General features: G+C 40.6%; 2 protein-coding genes across 2 annotated transcripts; both read right to left on the bottom strand.

The window, feature by feature from the left end:
* Window positions 1-813: 813 nt before the first annotated feature.
* Window positions 814-3,562, bottom strand: LOC138053407 (tyrosinase-like). The gene is made up of 2 exons (XM_068900049.1): window positions 3,502-3,562; window positions 814-1,946 (listed from the first exon to the last, which is right to left on the bottom strand). Exon 2 carries the CDS (start codon window positions 1,935-1,937, stop codon window positions 942-944), a length of 996 nt encoding a protein of 331 aa, XP_068756150.1. The 5' UTR covers window positions 1,938-1,946; window positions 3,502-3,562; the 3' UTR covers window positions 814-941.
* A 222-nt stretch (window positions 3,563-3,784) lies between these two features.
* LOC138053406 (iron-sulfur clusters transporter ABCB7, mitochondrial-like) lies at window positions 3,785-24,133 on the bottom strand. Its single transcript, XM_068900048.1, has 14 exons — window positions 23,948-24,133; window positions 18,986-19,075; window positions 18,091-18,288; window positions 16,656-16,785; window positions 15,908-16,094; window positions 15,494-15,575; window positions 14,208-14,296; window positions 13,017-13,104; window positions 11,903-12,077; window positions 10,748-10,905; window positions 9,115-9,284; window positions 6,669-6,798; window positions 5,447-5,722; window positions 3,785-4,835 (listed from the first exon to the last, which is right to left on the bottom strand). Exons 1-14 carry the CDS (start codon window positions 24,080-24,082, stop codon window positions 4,575-4,577), a joined length of 2,169 nt encoding a protein of 722 aa, XP_068756149.1. The 5' UTR covers window positions 24,083-24,133; the 3' UTR covers window positions 3,785-4,574.
* Between the last annotated feature and the right edge of the window lie 180 nt (window positions 24,134-24,313).

The raw sequence follows: 24,313 nt of genomic DNA, 5'->3' as shown, positions 1-24,313 counted from the left end.
TTTATTGCTGAAAAGTGATTAGCAGGCTAAGATAAAAATCATGAAAAATTTGAAGGTGGCCATGAATCTGCTAGAGAGAATTTTGTTCTGACTTTTACAGAGAGTTTTATCTTATAGGTTGATGCTTTCAGGGATAGACGACATTGGAAATCTAGAGACAATTACACGATGTACGTAGATTAGAAGGTCACCAACGTAATATTCCCATGCACCGTATTCAAGTATTCGTATAGCGATGATCAACAGTGTTTAATTCAAGGCACCCATTCCGAACAGCGCGGAACTACAAGTATTTAAGTCAAACACCCATTTTAAACCGGTTAGCTTTCAATTTTGGTGATGGGTATCTATTTAAATATTATGAAAGCTGGCGATTACTCAGCGGTTTGTTTCGATGGTCTAGTAGTTATCAATGATGCAAAGGTTGCTTGTGGTCCATGTTCATCCTTATCGACCTTCATGTCCCTTAAAAATCTTGGAACTTAATAGCGTGCTTTTTCAAATTAATTGACAAGAAAGCTTTTAAGTATAGAGTTATCTTCATGTAACCGAAATGAAAAAGGAAATGATGGTCCTTTTCGTCTATCCCAAATAACGCTCACCCAAAATATGGGGCATTTTCAGATGGCTCTTTTGTTGCCATGGAAACCTATTAAATTAAGTCACATTAATGAGTGCATCTTGTTAAGTAAATGATTGGTGTTTCATTTGGTACCATAATACCTTACCTCAATGTGAAACCTTGTTATAAAATTAATCCTCCAACTAAGACCTTTCCTCACAAATTGTTGAAACCGGTTTGAGCCATCTTAATTTCATACGTTAAGTCGATGATAGTTCACCCCTTAATCTAAGCTTAGCGATAGTTCGTTTATATTGATACTGTTAATTTTTAATATTGTGTAGTGTTAGAGTTAGATTAGGAATTTCACCCTCTGCAATTACTCTTCGTACAGAACCTGAACCTGGCCTGGTAAATTACTTGAATCCGTCCATTGCCAGGCAAAATAGTTTGATCCGGGCATCGTGTAGTTTGGCAATTTTCGATAAAATACATTCTTGTAATCTTCTCCCTTTTTCTGCCATTCCAACCAAATTTTGTCCAGGAATGAGTGATGAAACACCACTTCTGGTGCGTTAGAGGAAGTAGATGAACTCCACATTGTACCTCCGATGAAGTCGTGAACATCGCTGTGGTAATTTTCGCGAACTGTACTCTCGAATAGCAGAAAATCGTTTAGCGGCAGCGCTAAAGTTCTTTTAACGTGCTGAGCGTTTCCGGTAAAGGAAATGCGCGAAAAATTTCTTTGCAGACATCCCCCTCCTGAAACGTCTAGGAGATGCCATTTGTCTTTGCTGAACGGCCCATCTTCAACACAGTGATCGTAATGATTTCCGTCTCCCCCGAGTCCATGCTCTCCCGAATTCCAGATGTCTGTATACCCAGCACTTCTCCACCAGTAGTTCGCAACCCGGCTCCAGTTCCAATAAGGCACGGTCACGCGACAGTCGATCCTGCGCAGAAGGTTCTCAAACTCAAGCAAAAACCATCGATGCCACGGCAGGAAGATGAATGGTGTTTGGTGAAGCAGCTGGTCTGGAGCATTGATATGGAGGGCGACGAGCCTTTCGTAATCCAGCTTGAAATAAGGATTCACCGATGCAGTTTTGTAAGCGTAGATATACCGTTTCTTCTCCTTGATATCCATTTTTGTGAACTCCTTGCGCACGCGGAAACATTTGATTGGTTTTCCGTTTTGACATTCACAACGCTCCTCGCATCTGTTCAGCACATAGCTCCCCTCTCCGCACCAGATGACTTCAGCTGCTGCTCCATGTTGATTTAGAGCGACTTTGTTTTCCCGCTTGCCCTCCGGGAGCCAATAAAGCCAAGCAACATAGATGTATAAAAAAAGCAACCTGAAGGCGAACTTCATCCCGGAAAACTGTGAAAAAGGGAAACGAATAAAGTTTGGCGTTGTTTTGAACTAAATTTATGGTGTCCCCGACATACGACCGTTTATATCTTAACCGGTAAGACAGAGTTGAAACATACCTATGACAAATAAGTTATCAGCATACAATTAACAATTATTCACCGAAGTGGAGGTGAATAGTACTTGGATAAGCACCTCCGGGCTAGCCAATCAGCGCGCGCCAAAAGCACTATTCACTTGTGTGGTATATATTAATGAGGTTTATTTCTTATCGGTGAGATGTAACATCACTGGTAAGTTGTCGGCTGTAACTGAAAATTGCAAATAATCTCCGTTGAACCCCCAAAAACGAAAATACACACCTTTCCTAATTGAAAAACATTCACACAAGGAAAAATTCAGTGCCTCAAGGCGAAATTTCACTGATGTACACCTAATTTTGAGCACTTAGGAGAAGACAGTTAATGTCGTGCATCCGATAGATTTTTTAATGGCCCTTGGGGGGTCATTGAGACTAAACTAATAGAAATTTGTTTTCTTTCAAGCGTTTGATATTGTTTCTGCGAAATTGCATGCTATTGTGATTCGGTTAACAAACTGAAAACTCTGACACAGCAAGCTTCTGGCGAGCGTTCTAAATCAGTTATAGGCGAAGCCGGCTGCTGCTGTAAAGAGCTATAAAGTGATCAGTATCTGAAATGTTTAGTTCACTAAAATATTGTTTGGTCTTTAATAACTATCCCAGCAGTCAAAAATGGTCGATGATGTTTTCCTTCATTTGCATGTTACCCATTTACGTTGAAAGACTGAATGAAAACAAAATGTTTGCTATCTGAAGGGCAAACATCGGGTTCAGAAGACTTTTTTTTGGTGGAGAGCATTTGACTGAGTCATCGTAGTCAATGAAGCAAATTGGGCAAAAAGAGGTTTGAATGGGCACCGTTGTACAGGCCTCTATACATTTTTTTCATGATCTGAGATGACCGACATGCTCGACTTAAAACTGAGTCGGAACCTTTTTTTATTGACCAGTAGATACACGAGTAATGAGCTAGTCTTGGTAAAACGTGAGAATAAGCACGCGTGAGAAGTAAGTTCGGTAAAACCGGGTTCAACCAGACAGAGGATTTTACCTACCGGTACGTCAATGAAAGGTATCACTTACAGATGTCTCCAACGGAAGAAGTTCATTTGAACATCAATCGATCGGGTTTTAGCTATGAATCAAGTCGTTCGTGCAGCAGTTTAGGTCTTTCGTTCCATTTATTAGGAAGAAGATGAAATTGTTACGTTTGCGTGCTAAAGAAAACGTTACTTTTGAGCGTAAACGACTGTCGCGTTTCCAGGTTTTAACTCGACGATGGTGAAACTTTTCAGTACCCGTCCTTAACCGATTAACAGAAAGTTATAAATTCTTGGCACAAATTTAAAACCTATTATGTCTTGAATCATTCTAATTTTCTTGTTAGTCCCATCTGGGAGGAAAACAAGAATTACTCTATCGACTCGAACTTGATTCTTACAAGTATGGCAAATGGTGTCACAGTAAAATGGCACAACATACCTTTGAAAAATGGCGTCCTTTATAGAAAACGGTACTTTCTGTCCTTTGGCGATGATGGCAAACGGAAAAATGTTTCAGGGACAGATGGTCGTGAAAGTAAAATGATCCACCAACAATGAATTAATTTTCACAAGGGAGCCAATTAACTGTTCTTTTTTTGTTAAATGTATTGCTTGGATACACGCGAAATGTAAAATAAGATCAAGTGAAATCGGGAATGCCAACTGCATATTGCTGCAAATTGACGGCAATAAAGTAATAAAGAAAAAACTTCAAGAAAAAATGGTAAAAAAAGGTAAAGTAACTTTATTTAACGTCGGTAGTTCCTTCACTACGAGGCTGGTATCAATGGAAGCCGACGGCGCGCCCTTACGTGAATTTGCCTGTGAAAATGCCGTTAAATAGACCTAGTTTTGGAGTTGCAAACTCCTGGTGATGGGCACAATAACATAAAACTATTATATGATTCGGTTTAAACCACAACAGATGTTCAAGGTGTCTGCAACTGCCATCAGCGTCGACTATCTGTAATTACTCCAACATAGTCATTGCTGATGACAAGGATGTCACCTCCAAAAAAATATATTTATTTACATCTCACGCACTACTAAGTTAGTTCACGAGTGGACTCTTGAAACCTGCTTTTAAAAGTAAATTTGACTCAACGTGCACAAGCTCCACATAGTCCGCGCTGAAAATCACATGTAAATCCCCGCTTATAGCACCGCTTTCCATGTTATTTCCGGATTGACACCGGTTGTATGTTTTCAACTCGTTCAAGATGGACTGCGTGTTTTCATTATTTTTTCCCGCGCTCAGATCCATGTTTATCTCTTGGCGCTCAACAACGGTTCCTCGTTTTCCCGCGCGATCTGTTTCGCGCAACTTTGTCTCCTTGCAGAGCACCAGTTCCATGTTTCCCTTTGATTTCAGTTGCCATTTGTATTTGCTGTACTATCAACCAGCGATTTTTTCAATACAAAATCATTCCAGTAGCCCTTTTTCGTCATTTCACAGCACCAGTGCGGCCTGACTGCGCACACATCGTTTCCGATTACACCTTTGAGCCTCCTTTACATGCCGGAAGCGGACGTTCCATCACTTAATTTAGTTGAGTCGTGTAGCTCCACCTTATGTGCTTCATGCTGTTTATGCCACAAATGGGCGTACAAACTGTTTCTGTCAGTAATCAGTGAGTAATGCGAGCCTCTTTCGCGCACGCGTCCTTCTTCCAGCACCAAAATTTCATCAGCGTCAACCACCGTGGATAAGCGATGAGCTATAAAGATGGAAGTTCTGTCCTTTGTTACACGTCTGAGACTGTTAAGGATATTCTAAAACGTAAAAAATAGTACATAAATATTGATTGTTGCAAAAGGAAAATCGTTCTAGGAAACGCCATTTCTTTTCTTTCTTTTAAAGATAGCAATGATCCAAAATGTCGTAATCTGTCGGCTGTAGTGCGAGGGTTAATTCATATCATTAAACGAAGTGATTCAAGGATTATTCAGTGGGATGGGGAGGGGTTAAGTAGCAATCGCTAAACTGGCTATACATATTCGCCATGTTATCGAAACTCTGTGCTTTTCCAAACACTTTTGTTGGTTGTTTCGCCCGCTGTGCCAGTCACAATGGGTTTGAGGTGCAGGGATGGTGCAGTGGTGAGAACACTTGCCTCCCAACCACCAATGTGGCCCGGGTTCGATTCCCAGACTCGGCGTCATGTGTGGGTTGAGTTTGTTGGTTCTGTACTCTGCACCGAGAGGTTTTTCTCCAGGTACTCCGGTTCCCCTCTCCTCAAAAACCAACATTTGACTTGATTTGCGTTAATTGTTAATTTCACTTTACAGTGTCCCCAATTGGTGCTCCAGCGCTAGAACAACTAGACACTTAAATAAAAAGTTCCTTTCCTTTCCTTATGTTGCTACCGGGCATCAGCCCTTACCATTTCTGTAATAGAATCCAGCGATGATGTTGCCTCGTCGTACATCAGTATCGGAGGATTTTTCAAAATGGCCCTAGCAATAGCTATTCTCTGTTTCTCTCCGCCTGACAGCTTCAAACCTCGCTCTCCAACCTGAGTTTTATACCCTTTGGGCATGCGCAGAACCGCCTCATGAATCTCCGCCATCTTGGCTGCTTCGTAAACCTCCTCGCTAGAGGCATCAATGCGACCGTAGTTAATATTGTAAAACACGTCATTGTGAAAAAGTACCGTGTCCTGAGCAAGAAATGAAACCAGTTAGCGCTCAGGATAAAAAAATGGCTTCTTTAAATGTTCACCAGAACGAAAAAAGGTCAAACTGGCGTAAAGTTAGCCTGCGTAGCTGGCGGGAGGCAAATTAACAATAATAGTCAATTCACAGCAAATTAGTAATTGTGTATATCAGATAAATTTGGGGTGGAAGACATGTGGGTTTCACAGCGCACCTCCCCATTCTTAAGTAGACGTGATTATAGCAGTCACAAATTAGAAATTCAAGCAGTTGCAAAGCGTGAAAAATAAAATGGTTGAACGGAAACCGGGAAACAGCAAGCCCGTAGCAGCTAGTCGAGAGGACGTTGGGGCTATATGGCATTAGCTGGCCAGTCCACCTAGGCGCATTGCAGGGGGGTGGGGGGGGGGGGGGGAGAAGAGAAGAGTGGGAGGGGGTGGAAATAAACAGGTTACCTCAACATTCAGTATTAAGCCTACTTTCAATTTATATGCAATCCAGCCATCACTCATTAAAAGGAACTCGTAATTTTGCCCCCGCCTAACATTTGTACAGCTTCCTGTGGCCTTAATTCTCTTACTTATTTCACAGCCAAATGTTAAATCGCAAGGCTAAACGATCACCACTACACTTCATCTGATTTCACCTCCTTCTGTCGGCTAATTACATCGTATGAGTTTATAATTCTTTCCCGAAATAATTACATTTTATCCATTTTGTGTTTTTAAAAAGCCCGCAGCGTAAATGAGCCGCAATGCTATTCTGTAAGTTGGAAAATAAGTACAGTGTTTTTAAGGGGGCTGCATGATTCCTCGCGCGGCAAACGTTGTCGGGCTTTCTCTCAGCAGTCTGTAAAAAAACACAGCCCTTCTCGGCTAGCAGTCAAAAATTATTGGCCCGCGCTTTTCAGTTCTCCATCTACCCCATCCACAATCCCTAAGTATGGATTACCTGAGGTACCACTCCAATCGCTTTCCTCAACGAGTCCATCGTAAGATCTTGAATGTCATGTCCTGCCACGAGGATGCGCCCGTCAAGAGGATCATAGAAACGATACAGTAACCGTACAATGGTGGATTTCCTGAACAACAACATTTGATTCAGAAGAAGAGCACCACTTCACTTAACGAGGGCTGTATTCTCCCATGCGCGCCGAAAAGGTTGATTAAGCTACATGCTGGCTCTAAGGGAGCAGGGTGCAGCAGTGCAGTGGTGAGAGCACTCGCCTTCCACCAATGTGGCACAGGATCGATTCCCGGATTCAACGCCATATGTGGGTTGAGTTTGTTGGTTCTCTACTCTGCTCCAATAGGAATTTCCCCGGGTACTCCGGTTTTCACCTCTCCTCAAAAACCAACGTTTGATTTGATTTGTTCTGATTTCAGTTGATTTATAGCCTCCCAAATTAGTAGAGCACTTGTGCTCGGTTAAATAACCTTGAGACTTAAAAAAAGTGACGATGATGATGATGATGATGATTATTATTATTATTTAGTGACTTTTCATTTTGTGGTTGTTGAAGACGCCTAACAAAAACAGACAGACCCTGTAGCTTTCCAGATGAGGCCGTCTGTGATTGGAGAACGAAACAATAGATGATACAACAGAAGCAATGCACCTACAATTGTAGCCATGATGACAAAAGAAGCTACCGGTCATACATAGGGATCAATGAAAACAGCAGTCTGGAATAGGTACAGGATTACTCCAAAAAGAGACAATTAAATCAAATGTTGGCTTTTGTGGACAATGGCATACCGGAGTACCCAGAGAGGATAGGAAACCAGCCGGAGAACCGGCAAACTAAACCAAAAGATGGGTTTGTTTTCTAAAGAAACTGGTGTCGCGCTAGTCAGAGCGAAAGATTCGCCATGACGAAGGGCAGACGCTCGAAACGCCGGCTTCCAAATTTCAACACAGTGCGGGTCAATTTACCTCAATCAACTCGTTTGGTACCTAATTTTTGTTTCAACCCACCGATGTCGTGTTGCCGGGAATCAAATCCGGGACACAACCCCGCTTCCTTGCTTTGAGTTTCTGACAAATTTCGCTGAGAGTTGACGACCAGGACCCGGTTGTTCGAAAGACGATTAACTTAATCCAGGATTAGCGTAAACTTTTGTTTCACGTTTTCAACTTTTTGGTGAAAGTTTCTTTTGCTTATTTTTCTTTTTCAAGATTGACGTCTTCTCATGTAAAGTTCTGCCGAACAGCATTTGGGAGTAGAGAAATAAACTGCTTGGTTAATTTTTATACTGGGATTAGCGCTAATCGGCTTTTGAACAACCGGGCCCAGGAGAAGACAAAATTTTCAGCACTAGAGACAGGCCTATCTCAGTCGGTTAGTGCGAGGCCTTCTGAGCTGGAGGTCGACAATTCGACCCACGTCTATTTTGACTTTCCTCTGATAGATCCGTGTATTTGTACTTTTGAATACCCGTAAAACGGAGCATTAATGGAGGAAGGGAGGAAGGGGGGGGGGGGGGGGGAAATAAAAAGTGCGCACCGAGGGCCACAACTTTATCAGTAGGGAGCTTACGAAACGAGGACGACGACGGCTACGAGGACTTCATTTAAAAATACGAGTTAGCGATATTTATATCACTACGAAACTATTTCATGTCGTTTCGCGTTAAAAATGTGTAGTAACTGTCGAGGAATTAAACTGGCATGAGTGGGTTGGAAGCGTAGAGAGAGAACTGAAAATTCATCGTCATGTGCTAAAGTTCTCCACAGAACCATGAATTTGGTCATTTCACGTCGTCATTAAGGAGATGACGGCAAAGAAATGTACCAAAATGTAAAACGCACGTGCAGAGCGTGCAGAGCCATTGTTTTTGCTCACTAAACCTATTGTTTTGTAGCGTCGTCGTTGCCATCGGCGTCGTCGTTTCGTAAGCTCCCTAATAACTCCAGTTCACTGGCACGTGTTACCCTCGTAAAATAAGGACCTTTGTCTTTACCTTTACTAAAGTTATTTTAAAAATTGATCATTTCGCTAAACTAAGCCCTTTTAGACAATCAAAGGCCTCTTATAATTAATACTTACCCTTATTATTGAGAATGATCATTCGTAGGAACCGAATCTTTTTTAAATAATCGACGGGAAATGGCTTAGTTTGCCTGTTTCTGAAAAAAACCGTGACAGTCCAAGAAAAGGAATTTTTACGCTCCTGGCCCCAGTGGCTCGATGGGTAGATAGCGTTATCCACTGGATAAATCACTATCCACTGGATAACTCAATTGGTTTTGCTTGTGTTTGTCTGCTGGATAGTGATTCATCCGGTGGATAGTGATTTATCCGCTGGATAGTGATTTATCCGGTGGATAGTGATTTATCCGGTGGATAGCGTTATCCACCTTTTGAACAACCGACGCCTGGTTTTCTGTTACATACCCAGATCCGCTGCCTCCTACGATAGCAATCTTCTTTCGAGCAGGGACGCTAAATGTCAGTCCATTTAGAATATTCTGCCCCGGTACGTAGTTAAAAACAACATTATCAAAGATAACATGGGCTTTATCATCACCAGGGCTAAGTACGAGGGGGAAGGCTCCAGGCTTCACCTGAAAAGAGATGACATAATCATCGTTAATTCATAAACGGTCTCCCTTTACAGTTTTCCCAAGTATGTTCGTGGGTACAGCGCTTCTTTATCTTTCTCGTCTCCTATATATAATAAGGAAAGTCCCTTTAAACAGGAGTGCTGTTTACAAACTGATTCATGGGCCATACGGTGTGTAATGAAGGTCAATTACTTTCGTTAGATAAAACCTCGGTTATTCGAGTTTAAGCAACGACTTCAGCTACGGCAACGACAACGCCAAAAAGCAAGAACATTATTGATAAAAAGAGGAAATTAACAAATCGAAAGTGGTTCAGCGTTCAGAGCGTTAGCCTGCACGCAGGCGGTTGGATGGTCGAAAAAATCGGAATTCGTAATGAGGTCGCCATCTTGGATTCGCGCGGCTAGGTCTGGACCGGGTTGAGGGTCGACAAAACGAGCGAGGGGAGGGGAGCGGGTGTCCATATTGTCACGGGGCCCAGACCTATCCCACGCTCTTCCAATATGGCGTCTGATAGTGTTTCGTGGCGACACAACATCTACCGCCTGCATAGCCTGCTATCAGAGCGTGAGCAAAATTATGACACAAAGAAAGAGCAAGCGTTGTCTATAACTTTCTCGCAGTATGAGTGGTTTATTTCCCAAAATGGGCTTTCCTGATTGGCTATTACATTGCGTGACAAATTGACGCGAGCATGACGCGTACAGCATTGTCTAGACTCTTATCGACGACGGCAAATTAGCCAATCAGATTGCGAGATTACAAGCAAATTGTGGTAAAAAATAATCGTGCTGCACGTGCGGCACGCATTTCAGTGGATGTGTATTCTGTATTCCACCACACAACAACCTGGAAATCACCACGGTTTTTACGGCGACGCGAGCATACAACAACTGCAAGAACCCGCATTCGTTTTCTACCTTTCCTTCAAAACCATTCGTGCCCATCCAGTTCCGTGAAAGTTCGTCCAAATTGTACAACGCGAACATGCAGAACGAAAAAATCGCGAAGTATTTGCGATAGCGCCAAGTTCAATCTATTTTGGAGTGACGTTTTCGTCGACATTGCCGTTGTCCTGGCTTAAATTCTCTCATTTGCTTACAACCGCAGACAGGTTTTCCCTAAGTAGATTCGTTCGCACACCACTTCAAATGTTGCACCATTCTTGAAATGGCGACAGAGAGGAAAGACAAAATCTCAAGGCAAAAAGAAAAAGCAATTCACAGGATATTTCCGTCTCCTGGAGCAAGAGAAAAGAGACTGAGAAAAGCAGTATCTGGAGCTGGAATATCTAACACACAACAACAGAATATATAGATGTTTCCAACGTCACTCTCCTTTGATTATATTTCAGTCAAAATGTGTACTTCGGTGGCCACCTTGGTCAGTATACTCTGGTGATGCAAACGCCTTTAAAAAAACATCACATAAGCTATAAATCTATGGCCCAGACTGTTTTCTACCTTAATGTTTGAGGAGACCTTGTGAAGATCGAAAAGTGTTTGCATGTCGACAAGTGACTGTCTGATGTCACGGTAAACAGATCCAAGGAAATTCAGTGGAACAGACAGTTGGAATAGCAAGCCATTTACCATAACCAGGTCTCCTACAGTCATAGTACCTGGAGAAAGAAAAATATAGACAATGCTTTATACAGTGTCAGAGCTTTTGCGGCTTTCCCGTGTGGTAACTATTGCCACAAATTCTGACCCTTCAGGCTTCTGGGCCCAGTTGTTCAAAAGCCGATTAACGCTAATCTCAGATTAAAAATTAACTAAGGAGTTTATTTCTCTACTGCCAAATGCTGCATGTTCAACGCTGATATTCGGCAAAGTTTTACATTAGAAGAAGTTAATCTTGAAAAACAAAAGTGAAAAAAATAACTGAACTTTCACTAAAAAGTTGAAAAAATAAAACAAAAGTTTACGCTAATCCTGGATTAAGTTAATCGGCCTTCGAACAACCGGGCCCTGAACTGGCCCAATCGCGCTCGCTACAAATATTAGTGATTTCATAACTGAAGTAACGCTGAAATGTTTTTCAGGCCTGCGAACAGGTTAATTTTAAGTAGCTTACTGTTTTCGGATTACGCGGTGGGGAAAACCATTTTGAGATTACTGGACACTAGGACACTTAAGCCGCAATCGAAACAGTCCGGCAAATTCGGCCATACTTTCTCGTCACACATCCTTTAGTGCAATCTTGCAGACTAATGGGCAATCGGTCAGGACTGGACCAAAAAATAACCGACAAAGTTAGGCCATTCTTATAAATTTTCTTATGCCATTGGTTTTTTCCTCTTGTACTGACCGACTACAACCAGGGTCTCTGAGGATGACTTCGGTGCAATATACAAAGGGGCCCGTTTCCCGGAAGTCCTCCTTCCTTCATGGTCCACGCTCGATAAGTTTCGGAACCTTAGAGAAACGGGCCCATGAACACCATGAGTTTATTTTGGGAGGTGGTTCTGTGAGGGCGCGGCTGAAGTTGAAAGCGCCGAGAGAAAAATATCACAACCTCGGAGCACTTTTCAAACTTTGAAGGCAGTTTATTTTATCCTTTACTTTTATCCACGGCACTCTGAGGCCGCTGTAATTTGACAATGACTACCGCCATACCTTTCAGAATCTGTTGGCTAGCGAGCACCATGATTGCACTGAGGGAAGCACTAAAGATCAAATTCTGACCCCAGCTTAAAAAAGCTAAACTTGTAGTCGTTTTAAGCGACGCTTTTTCATAATCCGCGAGAAGCTTGTCGTATCTCTCCGCTTCGTATTCCTCATTGTTAAAATACTGAAAAGTGAGAAGAAAAATGCAAGGCAACTGAAATGACTAAGAAAGAATTCCATGTATCGGGTAAATTCAACTCTACAGAAAAGCCAGCCATTACAAGAAACCCTCCACATCTTGCTATGTATTTGGTCGCCTCGCCTAACATCATTTTCTACATTACAGTACACAGTCTATAAAACCATAGACTTGGAGCGGCCCCTCTTAAGGACTGCATTTTCTTAGGTACATGTTTCTTGCATCTAAAACAATCACATCCAAGGAAACAAAGTCATGTCTGAATTTCAACTCAAATTTCTTCCATGGCCATGGTAAAGAAAATAAAGAAATGGCAGCAATGTTGAAGGAAAAAGATATTCTTGTTCTACTTGTTTCTTTTTCTATTCATTATGTTCAAAAACGTTTTCGGAGTTTCTCTTTGTTAGAAAAACAATGGAAAGATGAAGTATGTTAAGTGGGATTCAAACCTACCCTCCTGACTCAAAGACGACATCCGCTTCAGTTGTCTGCGCGGCCAGCGAGACTAAAGAGGGATTTTCCTTAAGGAAACCGTTTTAAAAATGTTGTGTTCGTGACCGAAGACAAGAGTCCGCGTCCCTCACTGTACATAAGTAGCGAAATTAAGCACGAGACGACTTTGAGCCAGAGCCACAACCGGGACTAAGTGAGCTGGTTTCCTTTTCAACTTTACTTGACACTACCACGTTGATATCGCTACGTATCTTGTCTCTGTAGGAAAAATACTACTGTCCTTGCATGGGAAATGTTCACTTCCAGTTTGCGTCTGCGGCTCAAACACGTCTCGTCTCGTCTTTCTAATTTCAGCTGTATGATATGACGTCAACACGCCGTCTTTAATTAAGTGACCTTTGAACAAGAAATCTCCGAAGTGAAGGGCAGGGTATAGACTAGCTATAGCCTCTTGTTATGTTTTTACTGTACCTTCACAGTTTCATAGTTAATGAGGGAGTCAATCGCTTTGGAGCCCGCTTCATTATCGGCTTTGTTCATCTGTACACGAAACTTGGTCCTGAGGAAGGTAACAAGGGATCCTAGTAAACGATATTTCGAGGCCAAAAGTATCGTAACAAGGTAAATTGATCACTGAATGAAAGAAATGAAACGCGGGATATAGACGAAATGTAGAAATGATCCTCGCAATTAACTAGACAATTTAAGCAATTGTCTCTTTACAGACACCTGAATTCAGTAAGCTCCAACGGAATTCGAACCCATGACCTCTGGTGCAGCGCTCTACCAACTGAGCTATGAAGCCACACAGTTGGGAACAAGGTCAATTTGTTGTGCTCATGACCTGCTCTAAATTTACCACTAAGAGGGATATGTGAGCCCAAATCTCTCTTACGGCACTTAATTGACATCAACCTTGTTTGATAAAACCAACGCAGCACCAAAATTTCTTTAAAAACTAACCCTATCACCCACGAGTGACGATGGCCGTTTTTTTGCTCGTGGAGAGCTATCCGGATGGTTGGCGAATCAGGCTGCCAGGCGTAAACAATGGAAATTTGTAATCGATTTCTGATCGTCTCAAGTTCGGCCGGCGCATTCATGCATTCGTTAAATGATCGTTAAGGAGCAGGCGCATTCATGCATTCGTGAAACAAAAAAAATTATTACACTGCATTTGTAACCACTTTATAGGCTTGATAATTCGCTATATTACCTCCCTGACGCAGTATCTTACTTACTCCACGAGCTTACCACAGGATACCTTTGATTATACTGAAGACGCATAATTCGTCTAGGACGAACTTGGGCAAAAATGTTTTCTTCGTCTGTGAAAAAGACAGGCACAAGACGCATAATGCGTCTCGATAAATATCCAATTTCGTACGTCTTCCAAGACGCACTAAACTAGAGAGTTCGTCCAGAAGCATTTTTCGTCTTGTACCCGTCTTTATACAGTACTTGACGAACCTAACAGACGCAGAAAAAATGTTTGCCCAAGTTCGTCCTAGACGGACTATGCGTCTTATAGAGTTCGTCCCATCTTTACACTTGTCGGATCACATGAGAGACGCATAATTCGTCTGGATGGATTATGCGTCTCTCGTATAAAAACAGCCAATAGTATACTATACAGTATGTTAAAGAATGAATGAACTATACCTCCATTGTGTAACTAAAAGAGTGAATGCAGTGTAAGTGGCTATACAGCCCAGAGTAAGGAATGCAAACTCTTTGCCACAGCGGTAAGTCTGAAAAAAACATTGATGTCAGCAGACACAATAATTATTATAAACAACTTCAAACTTCACTAGTTCATTCAATTTTACCACAATACTTGAAATGGCAAAAAGAGAAAAAAGGAAATGGTCACATAAGAAGTAAAGTGGTCCTAATATCTTTCAGAACTTCTTTTAATCCTTTTTTTTTCAATTTTCTGCAACATCCACGTTAGGCAGGTAGCAAACTTAAAAAGGAAGACATTGTATTTTTGAGATGGAAAGGATAGCACCATCACTCAAAAGCCTTTTATGGAGAGAAATTAAGTTTGATGGTGAAGCAAAAGAAAGTTCACAGCCAGCACATGCCATCATCAGCATGAAAAACATGACAGATTTGTTTTCAAACTTTATGCTGTGCAGGGGCGTAGCCAGGGGGTCCTGGGGGGTCCTGGAGAGTTCTGGAGAGTTCTGGGTGCCCCCCCCCTCCCCACTTTGTGACAGTCAACAACATACCGGTAATACAAACCATATCTGTGAAACTGGAACAGAGTAATTTATGTCACCTGGAACTTACCTTATCTATGCAGCTATTTTGTAGGCTTGTCCCTCCCCCCGCACTCACTGCTCACTTGAAAAATTGTCACTTTCACTAAACACAGTGTGGATATCAACTTGACAAACCGGTAAGTACCCTGGGTGTGAGAGAGTGTGATCCCCCATTTGAAAAATCCTAGCTACGCCCCTGAATGTGTGTTGAGCAGTTGGGCGATTCTAAATTTATTAATGTGCGCTCAATCTTCGGCTCATATACCATACAATTATTGCACTAAGTGTAGCCAAGCTGAAAAATTGTGCCAGAAAGCAAAATTTGCAAGTACCAGGATATTCAAAATTTCTTAAAATTCAATAAACAATTATTTCTTATTCCATCTGTGGATGTCAGATCTGGAAAATGGTTATGCACCTCATTGCCCATTTACGATCTCATGCAATGTGTGCTCGTGGAAAATCTGCTGAATATATGATAGCAATTTCAGAGACTAAAACCATTAACGTCCAGCTGCCATTTCACCTTGACTTTCAGAGGCAATATGAGCAAAAGAGTCTTAACCAACCCCTGTCCCTTGGGGGTGAGGGTGAAGCCACCACCGAGATTCTAGCAACAAAAGCAATAAACCGCTGAGACATGCAAGTTAATAAAATTAATATTACAGATCAAATACTTACCAGTATCCCAGATACAAGCAGAACTTCGAAGAATGTTGGAAAGATATTGAACACCAGTGCACTCAATATGAAATTGATGCCTCTAAAAATAATAATTCAGCAACCATAAATAATTTCATATTTTGAGGGCCATAAGTTAGTATTGCTTGTTACATTCTCCCTCCTTATATAAGTTACTGTATCACATTGTATTATAGATCAAACCAAGTACAAAACTTGGAAGAGGCTGCAAGTACTGTAGCCTATATTCTGACCTTCCGGCCCATTTTCGGGTCCGAAGGTCTGTAAAGAGATGGCATTTATTTACCAGTATAATATAACATTACTTTGAAAATAACTATTTTGACAAAAATATAATGACAACTTAAGCTTCCTAAACACATAGGTTACTTCCTGTTGTTAGATGTTAAATACCTTGTTCCCCTGTCAATGGCTCGGGACAACGCCCCTGTCTGTCTCTTGACATGAAATTTCATGTCCAGATTATGGAGATGGAGGAATGTCCTTCGTGCAACACTACGAATGGACCCCTGTGCCACTTTAGCAAAAACTGCATTCCTCAGTTCATTAAAAAGAGAGGCACTTGTACGGGCTGCTCCATCTAAAGCACACAGACATAAAATGGATTGGAGTAAAAAAAGGAAATTAATATTGTCAGGTTTCCCTGGAATGTCAAATAACATTAGACAATATGGCATTACAATGACTGTAACGTTGTTTTCAATGAAATAATACATGTATGTCATTACTTTGCATCTGCAAATGCTATGAAAAGGCAAAACCAGTTGACTATAGACTGATGTGCAGCCGAAAAGTTGAACCAGGGGTCACTATGATCAAATTCAACTAGTGGTTATAGAACGGGTCTTGACCTTGGGATCTCTGGATCTCAAAGCAAGCACCCTAACCGTTGGAAGACAAAGCCTCGTAAAAGGGAATCATCGTCAGCATCATCATCTAACTCAATCCTAACTCACAGTGACCACCACTGACAAGACAGTCGCCACCAAGAACATTGACTACCATGGTAGTTACCTGTAACATAGTTTCATCACTGTCATTGTCATAAGCCTAACATTATTACGAAGGGACAATGAATCACTGACCATTCACCACATTTCGACAATGAAAATAAGACCTGTGCTACAAAGTCAATACTTACACCCCAAAAGAAGTGCAGTCAGAACAGTGAAGATGGTTCCTTCGGTTGTTTGCATGACAGCAGTCGGATCTAAGTCATTGAGGTAATCAATAGCATACTTAAACAGAAAAGGGACTTGAACATTCACCAGCTGCAGACAAAAAAAAAATTGGAAATTAACCTGACACTGGTACAGCAGTTAATCGTTTCAATTCTAAGAGTCACAAGAGTTTCCCTGTCTATTAATGCCAGATGATTTTATTTGCCAATAGGGTATGTTCAAGCGGCATCTCTTTCCAAGCAAAAACCCCTCTAACCATTTCCCTTATAAGAATGACACCTGTATATTTTCCTCTGTCTTGCACCAGGGGCCAGTTGTTCGAAGGGTGGAGGGCGCTATCTGGATAATCACTATCCACTGGATAACTCAATTGGTTTTGCTACGTAACACGGTTTATCCACTGGATAGTGATTTATCTGGTAATAGCAACTTTATTTATTCAATACACTGAAAGGGAGAGATACCAGAGGTTATCCCAGCCTATACAAGGGTATCCGCCCGGATGTAACTGATCTAGAGTCGATTTTGAAGAGGGATGAAAACCAGAGTACCCGGAGAAAAACCATTGGAGTCAGACTGAGATCGACTGAAAATCAGTCCATATACGACCTCAAGGCCAGAGTTGAACCTGAGTCACAGAGGTGGGAGTGCAGTTGATAACCACTTCAGCCATCCTGACTCCCCCATGAATAGCATTATCCACCTTTTGAAAAACAGAGGCCAGATGATTTAACCCATCAACAGGAAAACTCAGGATTGAAAGGGTTAAATTAACGTTTTTATAGTCTTGACTGGTATCAAGCTAATAAACCTTAAAACATTATAATTAACATTAAAGTATTAATTTTGCGTCAGGTCACAATAATAATAATTGATATGTTGAATATTTAATATTATTTTAGTTCTACATTGTAGCTTGGCAATTTAGCTCAGGGTTTACAGACTGCAACAAGTAGCCAGTTGCCAGTGGGGACTGTCTAATATTACAAACATGAAATTGCACATATATTTCCCCTTCTTTGGGTAAACAATGAGTTTATTTTTAATTTCAATATTAGAGTATTTGAAAAACTGTTGTAAGAGCAAGTCCATGATTAATCTTTTTCATGCATGTGATGCAGATTGCATTTTGTAACACTTCCTCCCCAATTATGTAATGCCCTGCCAATAACTTTTGAAGTACATGTAGATGCCTGGGCTAATCAATGTAAGTGGCAGTCACCGCTGTCTTTTACAAGGGTTTGAATAAAAATCAAGGCAGAGAAGCCGGCGGTGAGAGGCAAATTTCTGACAAACAGATGGCAGTATACTGCCAGTGATCGGATTCTAATGAAATCACTGCTGATAATTAATTTGCAGTGAAGAAGCTTAGGATGTGGAGCATGTCTACAGTACCTTAGCACCAACAAGCAGAACAACTGCAGCCACCACTCTCTTCTTTAGATCAGGTCTGTCTTTTGGCCATACATGCTTTAACATTCTCCTGAGTATTACCCAACCACTGACAGAAGATACACCCTTTAAACTTTTAGCAGTTATATTCGCACCAGCATGGTCACCGTGCTGTCGCCCTGCAACAAACAGTAGCCCTTGCTGCAGATAAGAAAAAACAGCCACTATTGGTAAGACTGTAATAACTATGATTGCTTCAAATTCTCATCAGGTAATGCACTTCATTATTACAATACTGGTAGTTACATTTCGACCACTATTATATTGCAAACATGAACCATTTATAATGAAATGACAGGATTAAAACATAACCTTAAGGTCAATGGAAGGTGTGGTGGCCTCATGGTTAGTGCGCTTGACTCTGGATCACATGGTCCGGGTTTGGGTCCTGGCCGGGGACATTGTGTTGTGTTCCTGGGCAAGACACTTTACTCTCATGGTGCCTCTCTCCACCCAGGTGTATAAATGGGTACCGGCAAATTTAATGCTGGGGTTATAGCCCTGCGTTGGACTAGCATCCCATCCAGGGGGGAGTAGAAATACTTCTAGTCGGTTTATGCTACAGAAACCAGGATAAGCTCCGGCCTAATGGCTCGTAAGCAGACTTACCTACCTACCGTACCTTATTATTAAGGTCAATACATGTACATGTAGCTAACCTCTTCCTCCCCTGACCCCATTTGCATAATTATAACTCATTGGACTCCTTCCACTTCCACTATTGAGATTATTTTATTCTTTAGTTCATATGCTCCTACAGGTATAAAATTGCTGTTATTTTTAGTATTATTTCTTCTGGGTCCAATAAAGCAGGAAAAAAATGTGTACAGTCATGTACCTTGCATGAAGAAAATTTGCTGTTAATTGTTTGTAATACTTTTGAGGTAGCTCCTGTATCATATTGCCTCAAATGATGTGCACTTGTTCTCTACAGAAAATGAAAGTGAAATTTGTTAAAAATAGGCAAGGGGAATACTGGGTGTGAGACTTAATAGGTTTTACTCTTTCTAACGCCAGTCTAGAGACGATTTTACTCATCAATGGCAGGCAGTTAATTAGGAGTCAATGGATTAAATAAATCAAGTTCTATTTTTCTTTGAAAACTATAAAATTGTCATTGCCAGTGTGCTCTGTTGTCAAACTGTCTCTTCTAATTTTGTGCTTTATGTAGAAAAGACTCATGACATGAGAAATTAGGAACAGCAAGAGGCAAGAGACAATAGCAACGTTCACTGTTACCAACCACTGAGGTTAAATTTCTTTTGATACTCAAATTTGACAACCACCAAACAAATAATATTAAATCACCATTTTTACAGCCAATAAATCTCCTGTTGGTACATTAATAATAATGGTTGATGTCACACAAAATATTGCAGCTATACCTAGGAAAAACAAAATATTAACCTGCAAGCAATGGTTGGTACCTAAGACCCTATGCATAAGCACAATACCGGTAAATGACTCAAACACAACACCTCAGCAAAACAACTTGGCAAATGGCTTTAATTGCCTCTAACCCTTCAAGATGTTTTTTTTGGGTAGATTTTCATATCTTTTAAGAAGTCATTTTCGGAATTTTTTTTATGAGCGCTAAAAGTGAAGGCAGTCACGACTACTTTTTCACCTATCGTTCGCATTAGTCCCCCACTCAGCTAAATGTGTCTATTTATCAAGCGTGACGCAAGAAAAGGACATCGTCAAGCTTGAGTTGCTCGAATGTCCTTTTCTTTAAAGGCCTGGCCAAACGCTCACAACATTTCAATGCAACATCTTGCAACATTGTTGGGCACAACATGTTGCGTATGTTGCAGGTCATTTTGTTCCTTAGGTTAATTTGCAACCAAACTAGGTCATTTTGTTTCAACCTAGGTCATTTTATTTTAAGCTAGGTTGAAATTGATAGTAGGAAACATCAGCAAAAACCCATCAATTATTAGTAAGTACATGTAATATATTGGTTAGTAAATTGGTCCTAGAGGAAAGGGGATGAACTTAGTGCAGCTTAGATTTTCATGAGTATTTTATAATCCCCAATGGTTGTTAAGTCTAGGCACTGATTTCAAATGGTTAGCATTAAGATTGAGGTTAGGCATACAATGCATGATAACCGATTGTACCTTTCTTTCTCAGAGCTTTTTAGGACATTGTTCATTGATGAATCTCCTTAGGATGGCAGAGGGCAACAATATCGAATTATTGTCCAAGGAATAGAAGAACTGAACACATACATGATGTACTGTTGATTTTTAATTTGCTTAGTTATTTCCTCTATCTTTTGCTTACTTTGAATTCGTATTAATCAAAGGCAAGTAAAAACAAAACTTTGAAAAGTCAGGAAAAGGGTTTAATAATCTATTGATTAGAAGCCATTTTGAAGGCTCTTGTAAGTGTTATATCTTTTGAATTATGAAATAAAATATTTGTTATTTTTTTTCAATTTTGCTGAGTCTGCTTGTAGTGATAAATCCAAATTTTGTGATTATTTTGGGACAGTCCCCTTCAAGTTCTCCGATTTGAGCAAGTAGCACATTTGGATGAAGGGGCGTTTCCTTTTCCATTTTATTAATTTTCAGCGCCACATAATCCTGAAGTTCAAACCTCTTCTTTTTCTTCTTCCCTTTCTGGTGCATGATAACTGCAAAAGACAGACTGCTGGCTGTCTGCAAATAGCGCTGACAAGCAGTATTTAAGTTGAACACCCATTTCAAACAGTGCTGATAAACAGTATTTAAGTCTCAGGACCCATTTTTGAGCGGTTAGCTTTCAATAACTGTGATTCAGGGTTAGTCTGTAGTCCGCGGTCTGCATTTGGCAAGTGTCAGACACCGCTCTCCTTTAATGTCAAGCTCATCCTGCCACTTTTTCAAATTATTCACCATTTTCCTGCTCTGCATGTGATGTAGCTGTGACTTGTCCAATCATTTGTGGCTTTTTAATTTCTTTTCTCCGAGAGATTCCAAAAACCACTTCATACGGCATTTTGCCAATTGTTCTGTGAATGGTTATGTGTTTTTTTACCAGCAGTTTCTCCAAGATGATGACACCAGTGGTTCGGAGACGAGTTCTTTTCTTTGATTAAACTGTAAAGGTTATCTTTTGTTGTTCTATTTGCCTGTGCCACCATCTTTTTTTCACTGTGGGAACGCGACGTAACAAAACTTAATTCGCACAATATTTGACTATTTGTCCTTCAGAATCAAGAGTCCACCTCTTTCAAACCATTTTTGCTTTCGTTGCACTGGAGACTGATCGGAGTGTTTTTCATTCTATTTCAGATAAATTTAGCCTATGGACCCTTTAACTTCTTCACAAAGTTCCATCTTCGGTCTTTTAACTGTGTATGAACTGAAATTTTTCTAAGTCTCACTTTATGTCATTTACGCATGTGCGAAATGGTAGTTGTCGTGAAGGCTTGGAAATAGCTTAAACTCATTGGTAGAAAAAACATCTACATGCTTTCAGTTGCTGATTCGATGGCTTAGCGGTTAATACAGAGGAGACGTAATCTCAGATGTCCTATGGTGCGAGGGTTCGAATCCTTGGGTTATGGAATGTTGTGAAAGTTCAAGGTAAGAGACACAGTCCGTTGGTAGTAAGCAAGGAAGGGGGAAGGAGAGAGAGAGACGGTAAGTGGACGAAGAACGGAAAGGTGCTTTCTTTTTTATTCCCCCTAAAAATCCAGGCCCCATTTTTTTAAATTACATCCCCAAAAAAAAGGGAAACCCTTTTTCAGACAGTTCATAATAACCTAGGTTGAAACAAAATAACCTAGTTCAAAATATTTTGACCTAGCTTGAAATCATTTTGACCTAAAGTACATTTCAAACTACAACACGTACGTTTGGCCACCCTGTTGTGATACCGGGTATGTTGCGTGTGTTTGGCCAGTCCATTCAACACATGTTGCAACATGATCATGCACAAATGTTGCAAGATGTTGCTTTGAATTGTTGCAAGCGTTTGGCCAGGCCTTTACATCACAGCTAAAAAATGTCAAATATCAGACACTTCTCATTGGCTCGTTCCTAATGAGCCCACGAGACAAAAATTTTCTCCAGCGGGGCTTATAGCGGGCGAAAAATTAAAAATTTCAGTAACTTCAAGCGCTCGTAACAGAATCAGGATTCAATATTTTTAAAAAAAAAATTGCAAAAATGAGTTCTTGAAAGATAGGAAAATCTACCAAAAACGTAAACAAGTTGAAGGGTTAGGGGCACTTTAAGACGTTGGACTCTCAAACTGTGGATTACCCTCCTAATACTGTCAGACAGACAGGTAGATAGCCTGCATTTTAACAAAATAGTCATTAATATACCAGTCAATTCCAAGTGTGCCCAACCCCCCCCCCCCCCCCCCCCTCTTCCCTTCCCGGGCATACCCAAAGCATTTGACGTGAGGATAGAGGAGAATTTGAGACAAAATGAAACCCGTACAGGCGGGCATTTGACTATTGACAAAAACGTTTGTAATCAGTTGCTACCTAGAGAATTTTCGCTCGCCACAATTACCAGTATACGTGTCTCGGCTTTGTACCGAGCAGTAGCTTGAAAAATGCCACTGTTTAAAGTCTGGAATGAATGAGTAAAAAATCAACTGTAAAGTGGTTGTGGCCACTACACTTTGTTCAACTTTTATTGAAAGATAAGTAATCTTGACCTTTTCCTTCATTTTTGCCGTTTAATGTCATCAGTATGTCGTGATGACATCCCTCATCGATCGTACAGTATTTGTTTACATGTTATTAAAACATCAGACATCAGTTTGTCAAAAATAGGTGAATCCTTCTGAAATTACTATTACCTAATGAAAGTTTAACATAAACGGTTGACTGTTTAAATAAAAAAAAAAGAAATAAACATTTCATGACAACTACCTCTAATGCTGGAAAAGGTTTTAAAAGTAGTTCTTTAAGTCTTTACTTGAATTAAAATTGCTTCTTTGCACGGAGGATGGGGTATTTGACGCTTTTTGAGGCCCTAACTGGTGGGGCATTTGACAGTGTAAACTGTCAACATAGAGGGGCATTTGAACATTTTTTTTGTAAACATCAAATGCCAGGGGGTTTTCCCGGAGGGGGAGTGGGATGGGCGCTCTTGGAATTGACTGATACATAAAGCCCTGCAGCATGTGGTGTGGTCATGAACTGAACTAAAAGCTAATTTATAACATTGTTTACATCTACAATTGCTTGAAACTGAATTGGAATCCATGATGAACACTCAAGCTTACAATAATACTTCAAAAACCCTGAAGCAGTTAAAACATACTGTTATGAATATCACTTTTGAAAAAGACAGCTCAGTAGTTTATAATAAGCATGCCGATTTTTATTATTATTAATACATATTTTATGCTTTATTTATTTTTAGCGATTATTTATCTTATTTATCTAAAGTATAATCACTACCATATATATGTATTGTTAATTTTATTACAGTAGGTCCACATCAGCTGTAAAGTTGCTTTTTTTCCTCTTGACCTGCTTTACTAAATAAAGTTATGTATGTATGTATGTATGTATGTATGTATGAGCTGAAATATAGAGCTTTCACTTTAAACCTTTGACCGGCATCCGGTATTTCAGGATGACGGACTTGCAAACTCTATGTATTACATATTTATGATCACTGTTTGTTTATGAACAATTGCAGAAGGGCATTGCGTACATTGTTTACGGACCCTATACGAATTTTGTCCTATTTTTTCCAAGGTTACAGTACACACCGGAAACACAAAGCAAACTAAACAGTCGTAATTCCTCCGTGCATCACGATAAAAATTGACTGATAGCCCTCACCTGAACAAACGGAACTCTGTATAAGTGGATCGACCCGAAACTCAAACTTGTTTTCAACATGAAGCGTGGATTAGTTACTTTCTGCGCCGAATGTAGCTGAAGAAACCCAGAACACGTTCTCCACAGAGGCGCCATCTTCCCTTATTTCTTTCGTTACCAGCTCTCTCAGAGCTATATTTACTTCTGTGACACTTGGCGTGACATTTCGGCCCTTAGTTAGCCTCTGTTTACGTGACGTTGCCGTCATTTTTAATTTTAATTTCCGTCCCGATGGGGGACGTAGGGGAGGGCGGAGGGGAGACTGATTGTTGCGCTGAATGATAAAATTACCTGTTTCATCATAGTTAATGCACAGAGTCAGAGATG

This window comes from Montipora capricornis, chromosome 6 (assembly GCF_036669925.1).
Source record: "Montipora capricornis isolate CH-2021 chromosome 6, ASM3666992v2, whole genome shotgun sequence".
In the NCBI taxonomy this organism is placed as follows: domain Eukaryota; kingdom Metazoa; phylum Cnidaria; class Anthozoa; order Scleractinia; family Acroporidae; genus Montipora; species Montipora capricornis.
The sequence above is the reverse complement of the archived record's forward strand: the minus strand, read 5'-3'. Positions and strand labels throughout refer to the sequence as shown.